This window comes from Ambystoma mexicanum, chromosome 10 (assembly GCF_040938575.1).
Source record: "Ambystoma mexicanum isolate Mex_15411 chromosome 10, UKY_AmexF1_1, whole genome shotgun sequence".
NCBI lineage: Eukaryota > Metazoa > Chordata > Amphibia > Caudata > Ambystomatidae > Ambystoma > Ambystoma mexicanum.
Window position 1 is genome coordinate 1,541,325,567 of NC_090932.1, and position 13,028 is coordinate 1,541,338,594.

At 47.9% G+C, this 13,028-nt stretch overlaps 1 protein-coding gene across 1 annotated transcript in view; it reads left to right on the forward strand.

Moving 5' to 3' along the window:
• GATC (glutamyl-tRNA amidotransferase subunit C) overlaps nucleotides 1–13,028 on the forward strand; it is a 129,896-nt gene that overhangs the window by 73,708 nt on the left and 43,160 nt on the right. Inside the window, exon 2 of the mRNA XM_069619766.1 lies at nucleotides 12,783–12,833. Coding sequence (XP_069475867.1) covers nucleotides 12,783–12,833 — 51 coding nt within the window. The remainder of the gene's footprint in view (nucleotides 1–12,782; nucleotides 12,834–13,028) is intronic.

Below are 13,028 nucleotides of genomic sequence, written 5' to 3' on the forward strand. Positions count from 1 at the left end.
TCTATTCCCCCCCCCCATACCACTCATCTGGTCTGACCACGTTATCATCCCTTTCTCATCCTCTCCCCTGCCCCTTCCCCTACACCCCTTGTGACCTCCCCACATGACCTCAAATGCTGGAACAAAGTAAAGATCCTTCCTGACCTTGCCGAAGCCCCACTTCTTGGAACCCTTACAATGCCCCCCCAGACAGAGCCTTAACCATCATCTCCTTCGACTCTTGGCTCAATGAATCACTAATGAATGCCCCAAATGGTTCACGCCCAAACTGAGAATGCCAAATAACAAAATAAGTCCCTGGAACGCAAGTGGCGAGCATTAAAAACCGATCTCGGCAGATCCACTTTCGCCTTGCACCATCACTACATATCTGAAATCCGGAAGGCAAAAAAAACCTATTACAACAAACAAATTCTCAACTGTAGAAACCGCAGCAAAGAACTCCTAAAATCATATCTGAATTTGTCAAACCCACTTGCACATCTACCCCATCACAATCGCTCTGCCTACACTTCCACACCACTGCGCTTGACAGGATGAACTCCCTTAATAACAAACTGTCCCTCCCCCAACAACCGACCACTGCAACAACCACCCCTCTGCACCAACCCCAAATTTACCCACCTTTGACTCCTTCAAACCCATCTCCAGAGACGAGTTTCTTGACCTACTATCTGCTAGCAAGCCGTCTGGCTCCCCCCTTGACCCCTGCCCCGCCTTAGTCCTAAAAGAAATATTCTCATCCACCTGCGCAGGAGAACATGCAAGAACCATACTAAATGACTCCCTCAGCTCTGGCATCTTCCCCGATGCCTTCAAAATTGCACATGTCCAGCTGCTTCTTAAAAAGCCATCCCTCGACCCTCTCGACTCCAATAACTACAGACTCATCTCGAACACCAGATTCCTTGCAACACTCGACCGAACAACGTACTCCCAGCTAAACGCCTTTGTTGAATCCAACAACCTCCTCGACCGCCCACAATCAGGCTTCAGACCACGACATGGAACCGAAACCACTCTGACTTCGATCTGGGATGATCTTAAGGTCACTGCAGACTCTGAAGGATGTGCAGCACTAATTCTCCTCGACCTCTCTGTAGCCTTTGACACGATTAACCACTCAATCCTCCTTGACAGTCTCCACTCCCTGGAAATCCGTGGCACAGCTCTCAAGTGGATCACCTCCTTCCTCAGCAGCAGGAAACAAATAACCCTCCTCTCCCCTTTTGTCTCAGCAGCTCGCTCTGTTAATACTGAAGTACCGCAAGGCGCATGTCTATCTGCTCTCCTATTCAACCTCTATAAGTCCCTCCTTCCCGGAATCATCCGCTTGCACAACATCACGTGCTACAACTACGTTGACGATGCCCAAATCATCCTTAAAATCCACAATTCATTCAGACACCAAACCCCAGCCAGACTACGAAGCCTGTCTCCTAGATATTGACCAATGGATGACAATAAACCACCTCCTCTTAAACCCCTCTAAAACCGAAATCATGGTGTGTGGCAACGCTATCATCTACTCCCTTGGCCCCTCCCCCCGACACAATAACAAACCTAGTCTGCACTATGGACTCTGGCCTAACCCTTTCCCAACAGATCAACAATGAGTCTAAATGTTGTTGCTTTCATCTCAAACTTCTCAAACGCATCTTCCCTTAACTCTCCTTCCCGAACAGACTTGCCACTGTTATGTCTATCGTAATGTCGAGCCTGGACTATGCCAACTCCCTATACCTAGGAGTCCCGGCATACCACCTTTAATAAACTCCAAAGAGCGCAAAACAGTGCTGCCAAACTACTCCTCGCCCTAGGTCCAAGAGACCACGCCTCTCCAGCTCTCTGAACCCTCCGCTGGCTCCCAGTCAGACAAAGGGCCACATTCAAGACCCTGTGCATCACTCACCGTGCAGTGCACAAGACCGGCCCATTATACCTGCAAGAAAAGTTAAAACCCTACCTCCCACCCCGCACCCTAAAATCAAGCACTGCCTCCTTTTAGTGATCCCAACCACTAACTCTGTCAGCATAGGAGGATCCGTTTTCTCAACCTTGGCCCCGACTCTGTGGAACTCCCTTCCCCCACATATTCAACACACCCAAGACTATATGACATTCTGCAAAGTACTGAAAACGTGGCTCTTTCCATAATACCAACCTCAACCTTAAGAAGCGACTGAATTTGCAAAACCCAAGGGTTAAATACACAATGGGACCCACAACCATGTCATCCATCTATAGCCCATGATTTGCCCAAGACTATACGACATTCTACAAAGTACTAAAAACGTGGCTCTTTCCATAACACCAACCTCAATCTTAAGAAGCGACTGAATTTCCAAATTCTGACCGTTTGGCCCGTGCTGTCACTGTGTGACCCCACCCAGGCGTCCCCGCGATATTGCTGTGTATCCTCTGGCCCCTGTGCCTTCGCTATAAGCCGCACCCCCTCTCCGGTCCTCTGTGTAACACTGCGTGCCCCCATATCCCTTGGTTCCCCGTGTTTCGATGTGCCCCCACCCCTATAGCTCCCATGTAGTCACTGCGTAGCCTACCCACTGGCTCTGGCGATATCGCCATGTACCACCCTGTTCCCGGGTTATCGCTGATTGCCCAGCCCTCTAGTCCCCATGATGCCCCGATATGCCCCCCGCACCTTTGTCCCCCATGTTCTCATGGTGTTCCCCTGCCCACTTCCCGTGCATTCATTGTTAACCCCCTGAGATCCGTGCTATCGGTGGATGCCCAACCCCTCTGTGCCCCTCTGGCCCCCATGCTGTAAATATATTTCCCGACCCTCTGGCCCCATGTGCTTTCATTGATGTTCCCCTCTGGTCCCCTGTGCTGTCCCTGTTCAACAACACGTCTAGTCCTGTGATGTCGCAGTGTGCCCCGTGTGTCGCTGTGTGCCCACTGCCCTCCTGTTTCCATGATGTCGCAATTTATCTCTCTGTATTGCCCTCCCCTCCATTCCCCGTGATGTCACGGTTTGCCCACTGTGCCTTTGTGTCCCCCGTAAAGTTGCTATGTATCCCTCTAACCCCAGTCCTATCACTGTAAGCCCTGCCCTCTGTCTTTGTGCCCCGTGTGTCGCTTTGTACCCCTGCCCGCCCGTTCCCGTGATGTTGCTATATATCCCTCTGCCCCCGCGTCCGGTCGCTGTAAGCCCAGCCCTCTGTCGCTATGTCCCCCTTTGTGCCCAGTCTGTCGCTGTGTAGCCCTCTGTTCTCATGTCGTCACTATGTATCCCTCTGTCTTGCCCTCCCCTCCCCATGATGTTGCTGTGTGTCCCGCTGTGCCCGTGTGTCGCTTGTACCCTGCCTTGTTCCCCATGAAGTTGCTATGCACCCCTCTGGGTCCCCACCCTGTTGCTGTAAGCCTAGCTGTCTAGTCTCCATACCCCTCCTGCTCCTGTGTTGTCGCTGCTTACGTCTGCCCCTCTAGCCCCCCACCCTGTACCTATGGCCCTATCACTGTATACCCAGCCTGCTAGTCCTTGAGATGTCCCTATTGTGCCCCTACTACTCCAGCCCTGTGCTGTCAATGCATACCACAGCCCATGGCCCCTGTGATGTCGCTGTTTACCCAGACCCTCATTTACCATTATGTCTGTGTACCCACTGCCCCTTAGGTCCTCGTGCTTCACTGCCCAGACCATCTTGTCACTGCACCAGTCCGCCGGTCCAAAAAAGGCCGCTGGGCACAGCCTTTTGCCTCCCAGCGGTGACGATATGCGCCCTCGGCTTCCCACCTGGTTCCCCTATGATATCGCAGTACACCGTCGCTCCTCTCGTGCCCCACATAGTGACTGCGTGCCCAGCCCCCCTGGTCCCCTTGATGTCGCTCTTTACCCCCAGCTGCATGCCCAACCCCTCCGGATGTTGCCCTATACCCCCAGCCCCTCTGATCCCATAATGTCTCTTGCCCCTACCCCGGTCCGTCCGCTGTGAACCCAGCCCTTCCGGACCCATGTACCGCTCCCTGGCATGCCTCCTGTCCGTACCTCACCACCTGCACATTCTGGGTGTCCCTAGACCGAGTGCAGTAGCTATCGCGTGGCCTGTGGGAGCGTCTCTGCGTCCTCCCGCGCTCCCTCACTTGTCACCAAATGCTTTCGAAGCGCAATATGCTTATATCGTATCACTACGCTTACTCTCTACTCTACACCATCACCCAATTAGACTACAGGTATACCCCTCGATAAATTCGGCCTAGCTGCTCACATACAAACACTGCCGCTTGAACACCTCATTCTAATAAAACGCAGCTATAGCCCCCGACAATCCGACCGAGCTGCACACATAACCGTTCCTACAGGCCCGACGCAGCCAGAGCGCAGTCTGAATGTCTCCCCACCAGACTTCACACATTCAACCGATATCTTCACCACCACTCCTAATGCTAGGATGAAGCTACCATCAGGCAATTACATCAGACCGCAGGTTATTACACCGCGATCAGGAACCACTACTCTAAAGAGCTCTTTCTTCAAAATTCAAATGATACCTATTGAGGTTCATAATACTTTCACTGGGAAAACGCCACGCGTATAAAACTTCTAGTCAACTTTTCAAATGAGCAATCGCTGACTGGTTCATGAAGCAGAGATTTCGACTATTGGTTATAAATATGCAAGTATAGATTTCTTTTCTTCCAAAAAAAGGCAAGTCCTTAAACCAATAAGAAACAGATATGCGTTTTCAAGCTAAACCATATGACTGATATAAATGCTATTAGATGAAGAGCTTGACTGAGCTAAATTCGTTTGCTTTTTATTTTAGCTGTTTTGCAAAATCAAATGTAAGGCTTTCTTTTTCTCCTAAAGAACTATCTGCCAATATCAGACAGAGCAACACGTGTCAAGGATGTTATTTTTTTTTGTTAAAAACCTTAATATGAGGATGTTACTTTTCAGTTAAAGACCTTAAAACATAGGTTTTTGAAGTTTTCTCTGAAAATTAAAGCTTCTTCTATCAGGTAAGATAAAAGTTGGAAAAGACTCTTATTTTTGTTAAAACTCTCAATACTTGAAGAAATTTTCTTTTCTTTTACTACAAACATTAAGTGACACGGGCGCAACATAATCAGTCTCCGCTCTTTTTACATATAATGTCAGCTGCACACATAACTGGTGCACCCACGCACCCTATGACACTAACTCTATCTACTGACCTGGACTGGGGACTCCGGGGGCGTTCAACCTACCAGCGCTTTGAGGTCACACCAATGATGTATAGAGCGCTAAATAATTGCAAATAACATAATATACCTGGACGGAGTTGTGCTGCCTCGACCAGGAACCTTTTGAAATGGTGTGCCAACGTGCTAGAGGGGTCAGACTCTTGTAGTTATGGCCCTCTAGATGGTAGACCAAGCCTTCTGCCCCGCGCTCCCCAAATCCCTCTTCCTAATAAATCTCCCCTTCCACATAAGACCACGTGCCTGTTGCCCCCTGCTGTAATGCACGATTGCCCGGGCACACCATTGTATTTTCTCTCCCCTTGGCCTTGCACGGTTAAGGCGAGGAAGCGGGAGGGCCACGTATATGCCACTTAATTTCGTTGCTTTGCGAATGCGTCGTCCTCCCTAAGCCACGACCGTGGGCTTTCATCAAGGGGGGCCTGGCGGCAGGGGAGTATGCAGCATTGCAAGAGTGTGGGGGACGAGCCACAGAAAGTCCTGCTACTTTCCCCCCAAATGCAGTGCACGCAGTTCCATATGGTTTCATTTGCGCCCACAAACGCCCACCCCTGCCCCAATCTACTTTTTTTGCTAGCATTAGTGGTAGATGGCGTTTTAACACATTACAGATGCAGGAAACTCGTCTATCCAGGCCCTCGGAGGCAAAATACCCACAAACCTCCTAATTTGCATATGGATTTCAGCAAAAGAAATTACTTCACAGAAAAGGAACATCGTCGCTTTGATTCTTGGAGGCACCATGGAAGTGACTTTAGAATAAGTTGCCGTAAGTAAGCCAAGTGGCAAATAACTTTGTGGCACAAAATACCTATGGAGCAACTCTATATAGTCGGCCTTTTAAAAAAATAAAAAATAAACAGCATGATATATTAACATAAATCTGAACTGAATCACAGAGCTGCAGATAAGACAGTGTGATGAAATAATCTGCCCAGGATCACACACTTCGGTTAAATGGTGAAACCGGGATGTGGGCAATTTTTAAGCAACTGAGCTCATCTTCACAGGTTTAGTTGATAGATGTTTATTAAGGTTTCCATTTGCATTTCATGTGCTTAAATAATACTTTATAGCAATGCCTTGGGCACATTACATAAGAAACTACTATTTCATAATTAACTTAACACAATATACATCACCATAGAAATATATTGAGCAGTAAGAGGATGGCGTTAGTTGTATTCTCCCCATCATGTATGCAACTTCGCAATAGCATCATGCAGATTAATGTTAGCCTAACAAATCCCACTTGGGTAAAGCCATAGTCATGATTTCATGAAGCCTGCAACATTATGCACCCTTCTCACAGCTGATCACTCTCTCCCATTCCCATTTCTAAAGGGACAAAGGTCCCTGCTTATAGTCCCCACCCCCTCACATCAGTGCCAAATGGCTCACATTGAAATGCTCTGACACAGAGAAACCTGAGAGCCCTTCTGCTGCCTGGAGCTCCTTGGGGTATTGTCCTGGCCTGTTTGGAAAGGGTAAGGTGTCCTGCTGCCAGGACAATGAGCGTGCTGAGCAGGAATTGCTCAGCACACATTGTCCTCCCAGCAGGCCACCTTTCCCTTCAGGCACCCTCATTGAGGTGCTGAACGGGAGGGAGACGTGCCCCACTGACAAAAGTCCTGGTCAGGCTTTCAAATGAGCCTGTGGGGAGGAGGGGGCCGGCAGCTAGACCCTCCCCTGCCCCTCCCCCCCGCCCCCCCGCCACTGCCTGGAGAGCACACCGGATACTGTGGCAGCGGACCCCGCGCCACAATCTCTGGCTGGAGTCGTGCAGAACAAGAGCCAAGTCGGTGGCCTACTGTGCAATACATCTCAGTACAGCGAAGAACCAGCGCTGCTCCGGATTCGTACCACAAAGTTGGACAGCAACGACCCGGAACATGCGCTGTTCATCCACCAATACTTAATGGACAGAGTGGATGGGGGGGCGGGGTGGGAGTTCGTTCCCAATTTCAGCGAGGAACATTTAAGGAAAAAAATAAAGGGAGCAGCAATCTATTTCTCTGCTATCCCCTTACATAATCACATAGCGTACGTGAAATGTTCTGAGCAAGGTCTAGGGATACCCATTTGCTGTAAGAGGAGCAAAGAAAGAGGAGCTGTGAGCAGGGCATGAGGCCAGAGAGCCAAGCGATGGCATTGGACTGTTTAAAAAAAAAAACGAGTTTCAATGTTTTAAATGGAGAAAAAAAAGTACAAAAGAGACCCATGTGTTTTCTAAAAAACGTAGTTTGACTGGATTGTACTTTGCTGCTGAAAGGAAAGTGAAGCATAATACTTACTCTGGGTCCTGCCATGGAATTCTCGCTTCTCCATTACAGAAAACCACGCGTTAAGCCCCACCTAGCTCCCTAATAATTGGTTATAGCGACTCTGCACAACCATAATTCAGTGTTTCACCCCTACAGCGTCTCCACTAGCAAGGATAAGCACTACATTAAACGAGCATTGGCAATGCCAACAGTTTGGGCTTTTGTGTAGTCATGGGAAAGGCACTTGCCAGGCACAGCCATAGGCGTATTAACTGCCCATTGATGGTAGAAGGTGCAACATGGCTCTAGTAACTGGGCATCGAATATGCCTGGAAAATACCTGATGCTTAGACACACGCCGAAACTATTGGCTTTGTAAATGCTTGTTTTTAACAGGACTTCGGTGAAGGACATGCATAGTGCTTATACATCTAGTGGCTAAGGGCAGACCTGGTTAAGACATTTTTATTACACAATTAGCAGGCATATGATAGGTTATTTATAACATGCTTAATACCCAGAGGTTTCTAAGCACGGACTGGGGATCGAACCTGTGTTGCTCGGTGTCGTCTTGCTTCCAAGGCGAGCACGTTGCTGTTGAGCTATTCTCCGAAGGATGGCAGGGTGGTTTACAGCTCCAATGAAGGCATTAACTCTCAGACTACTGCTTTGAAAATCATTGTCAGGCACTGCCAGTGTAAAGTTTGATGCTATGGCTTTAATAAAGCGAGCTCAAAGAGTTCCCATGAGGAGGATTGTGTTTTGGGCGTGTAGGGTGAGGAACTGGGTGGGAATGGCCATAGGGATGAGTTTGAAAAGTTGAAAAGAGGAGAAAAGAAAAATGAAGTAATCAGTTCCAGTTCTTTAACCAGTTGCAATGCAAACCGGTCAGAGAAGAGGGGCACATGATGGGTTAGCCATCTGGAAAATGGGGGCCGGTTTGGTTGGGCGTGGTGAGGGGAAATGATTGTAGATGGAAAGGAAGTGGTGCTGGAGCAGATGGTGTCCAAGGAGGTTAATTTGAAGAGTTTTGGAGGTAAAAAAAGTAGTCTTCAGAGAGAAAGGGGGGGGGAGTGTGGTTGAGGCGGCCAGCATGGCCTGGAGAGGGTGCGGGGGTGCTTGCAGGAATGAGACTAGATTAAGTTGGTGCGATTAAGGTTTAGCAGAAGAGAAGGTGAGAAGATATTCCTTGTAAGAGGGAAGGAAAAGAGAAAAGCATGTTCAGCAACGCATATGTACGTTGTCCTTATCCGTCAGAGGAGAGTGGAGATCCATAGTTTGCATTTGTGATGGAGTGAAGAGGTGATCAAGGAAGTTGTGCACAAAAGGACAAGAAAGTGCTGAGTTGCAGTACAAGATGGTGTGCTCGACAGTTTGCTTTGGGAAGCCATGAGGGGATGGGGTGGAGTGGGAGGTAGATGAGATGAGGAAGATGACTAGATCAGGATATAGGGGGTGATTTGGAGACTTGTCAGAGAGGGTAGAATCGAGGACCAATTGATGGGCATTGGACATGTACAGGAAGTGAAAGTGGCACAGGGAAGCAATTGCAGACTCCGTGGGTAGGGATTCCAAGAAGAGGTTAAGATCATGGAAGTAGTTGGGAGTGCCAAGAACTTGCTACATGATAGTGCGAATGAGAAAGCAGTGTGTGTCTGGGTGCGCGCCTATTGCCCGGGGAGGGGCCTTCGAGCATGGCCATTTTTTGATGGGGCATAACCTGTTTCACTGGCTTTTTTGAGCAGAGCAAAGCCCAATTCAGTGTTATGTAAAATTGGGGTCGGGTGAGGGTACTACAATGAGGGGGCTGGGTACTACTGTGGCATGGAATGTTGTACTCACATTAAGGGAAAAACCAATGAAGAGCATGTTTCCTTACTGTGGCATGGCAATTTTAGTTCTGAGCTATTAGGTGGTGCTTTAGCTTCACCTCTAAGCCGCAACTATTGCATTAGAGTACAAATAAGGAGAAATGGCATACGAGGGACAGAAACCTTGTAGGTGTTTTCCGACCCATTGACTGCACGTGCTAATCCATATGGCCATTCCCACCCAGTTACTGCCCCCCCCCCACCCAAAACACCTCATGGAAACTCTTTGAGCTTGCTTCAATCGAGGCTTACCAACACACTTTGAAAGCTTGCAACAATGGCAGAGCTGCCATTTTTTTTCAAAGAATTTTCTGAGAGTTCATGACTTAATTTCAGCAGTAAATGCTCTACAGGTGTAATAAAAATCAGTATGGACATGTTATTTTACACTTGTAGAATACTGGCATATATTGGGCAAAGGCATTATGAATATGCATTGAAAAATTCCCTGGTGACTTCATCTAATGGACTTTTCTCGTGTCTTGCCTTACAAAACAGATTGTAAACTGTGTGGCTTTTTAACCTAATTCATCATACTAAGTGTACTGTAAAATGCACCATTTTAACCCATTATTTAAAACATTTCAGGGGAGAGGTACCCCTCTTCATTGGTTAGTGTTCCCTCATTAAGCTTGATCGCTCCTGCACATTTGGACGGGGCAGAACAAGGCCTCTTCCCTCTGCAGGCTCCCCTTGGAGTGGATCTGTGAGGAATTTGATCATTCGCGCGGTGGGTGTGCACTCGGCTGGGCTTTTTTGACATTTTTTAAATGTAATTGAATGATGGTTAGATAAACCTACGGAAAATGTGTGGGGCTAATCCATACACATTTTCCTATGCTCACACCACAACATACACATAGACCTGTGTACTCTGGGTGGACACAGCCTACAGAGGCAGTCCCCCTCATATTTATTTGGATATGACAGCCACGAGTACACATGTCATCTGAGAAGGGGGAGGGCCAGTCTAATGAACTAACAAAGTCTCCATGGATCCACCCTGTCCTTTTGTTTAGCTCGGTAAATGGTGGCAGCGATTAACATAATAATAGATTGCACTTCAAACAGGCCCACATGGGGCCTGGCTGCCAAGGTTAACAAAGGAGATGGGGAAACCCCAACAACTTTCAGATGCACTGTGTCAACCTGAAACCCGCTCCCGCCCTCAATATCGCTTTGACAGTGAAATGTCATATCTGTGACTGTTTGTATTACAGTAGTCATCCCCACAGGGGGGACCACATGCAGAAAGTATGAGTATGTGGATTGACGGCACCTGGAAGTCTGGTCTTGCCGCAGCTTCAGGGCAGACTTGCCTCTTTAATCAGGGACCACAGAGTGCTTCTCTAACCAGAGAGATCCTCTGATCCACAACAGACCGGAAGATGTGTGGGACTTAGTATTACATGTGTTCACCCCTTTACCTTTTCTGTTGCAAAGCACTCTGGTTACCTTATGCATACAGAAGATTGTTGGTGGGAACCCAATATTGGTTCATTAAGGTAGGCTTAACCTACACCAATCCCTGTGGTCCATTTGGCTTTAAAAGAGGATCAAGCCCATCATCTGAAGACTTTGCAAGGAGTAACAAGAAGAACTCCGCATTGGACCCTGGCTAAAGGTAGTATAAATAGATTAAAAAAAAGAAAGCCGGGTTCCCCAAAACCTGGAAACGGGGGTGCAAAAAATCAGTATTCTAGGTCACTATTATTAAAGAAACGTTTTATTCAAGATTCATATATTACAAAAATTTGAAAATTAATCGTACAATCATTTTAAACAGTCAATAAAATGAACCACCCACTACTAACAAAAATCAATAATCAAACCACACCTAATGTGTCAATTGTACCAAATATTGCACAAACCTACTCAATCAACCACATCCAAATACATCCATAATTCAAGAAGAAATTGCACAAAAAGATCACATGAATGAAATACAGAACCTCATGAGTACATCTTCAGTCCAGACCCGGGGCTCCCAATAAATTCAAAGACCCTGGTGTAAACAAGGTAGTCTGCCTTATATTTTCCACCAGTAGGAAGGCCAGGACCTCCAAGAGGGCAGCAAGATCCCTCCCCTAAACATCTCCCAAGGAACAGAGGGCGATGCTGAATCCAGAGGACCTTCCTGCAGCTCTGGAACTGGTACACATCAAGCACACAGCGTGCCCTGTTAGGCTCTGCAGCATGCTTCCTGGGTGGGAAGTGCCACAGAGTCTCTGAACCAAACCAAGGACAAGGCAGCTGCCTGCAACACTCTGCTCATCTTTGGGCATCCGCATTATAGGATGATACAAGCACAGTGAAGAAGCTAGGAGTGCATCGACGAGCATCTACCGATGTCTGCCTTAAAGGACACTTTCACCCCAGTCAAGCCCCTCGAGCTGTAACTGACTGCACTGCTGACTGTTGTTAAACCGCAGCCGCTGAAGCTGTCCGAGATGCCTCGACCAGTGCTTCAGAACCGCTGACCAGCACTGAGACAATGATTCTTGACCCAGAGGCGCTGTGTAGGCCAGCCTGCAGCTGTCCATCCAGCTCCGCTCGCTGAACTGCCTGCCGCCTGATACCCGAAGCTGTCTCCCGCCTTGCTCTGTCGCCGAAGCTGCAAATCACCCTGAAACTGGCACCAAGCACTTCTACAGCACAAGATGCATTGTGGTTTTGTTCCCCTGGTCCTTCTCAGAAGGCCCCTAGTGACCTTTTAGGCCCATTGTTCCCTTTGTTTTGAAACCAAGTATCCTTGGACTATTGTGATTAATTACTATACTGACTACCCTCCTGTCAGTATCCGGAGTGCATCCCCTTTCCTCCTTTGACACAGTCTCCTCTGTATTCCTTTAGAGGTTGTATTTTGTAGTGTACTATTACTGTCTGTTGTAATAATATTAAAGTAGATCTTTTTATACAACCTTGACTGGAAGGTCCCTTTTTATCATTAGATTTTCGCTGTGTTGCAACTAACCAACGATCCACGACCTTTCAGAGGTAAGCCTGCTCTTCCGTCCATGTCAACAAAAGTGGACGAGGAGGTCTAGAAATGACTTGCGTTTCCAATCTGTTCGGAACCCTTCTGCTGTACTAGAGGTGTGGGGCTGATTGATGGTCTAGAAACCGATATTCCTCCCTGGACCACTGGTGCCCCGGAAGTTGATTCGCCATAGGGCCCCAGTACGTTAGCTCCAGACCCCACTTGTTGGACAATCCTGGCTACGCCTGCCTCTTCAAAGGAGTGGGGAGCTAGCAACGGGGGAGTGGCAGGGTGAACAATTTGGCAGCAAGGGATCTACAAGCAATCAGGGGAAGAAACTGGTGCAGGGAGCAGAACGGCTAGTCACAGGTTAAGTAGGGAGTGGCGAGTACCCTTTTTTGTTGCCTTTGTAACCTATCCCTTTGCAAGTTTAACCACTTTTTTTTTGTGTGTCGCATCTAGGTTCCCCAGAATCCAACCTGGAAATTGGCAGAGAAGACACAGCCTCGCAAGGTACTTTATTTTTTTTATTTTAACATTTTTGACAACGCCCAGACCCAACGGTATTGCAGCGTTAGTACAGCATAGCGGTAAGAGATCACAGTATATATATTGGGTAAATCAGGAAACACGGTGCATAATGGACACATCAGGAGAATACACTGTTGCTCGTATTTGTCAAACTGCTATGTCTTGGCTAATTTCTTT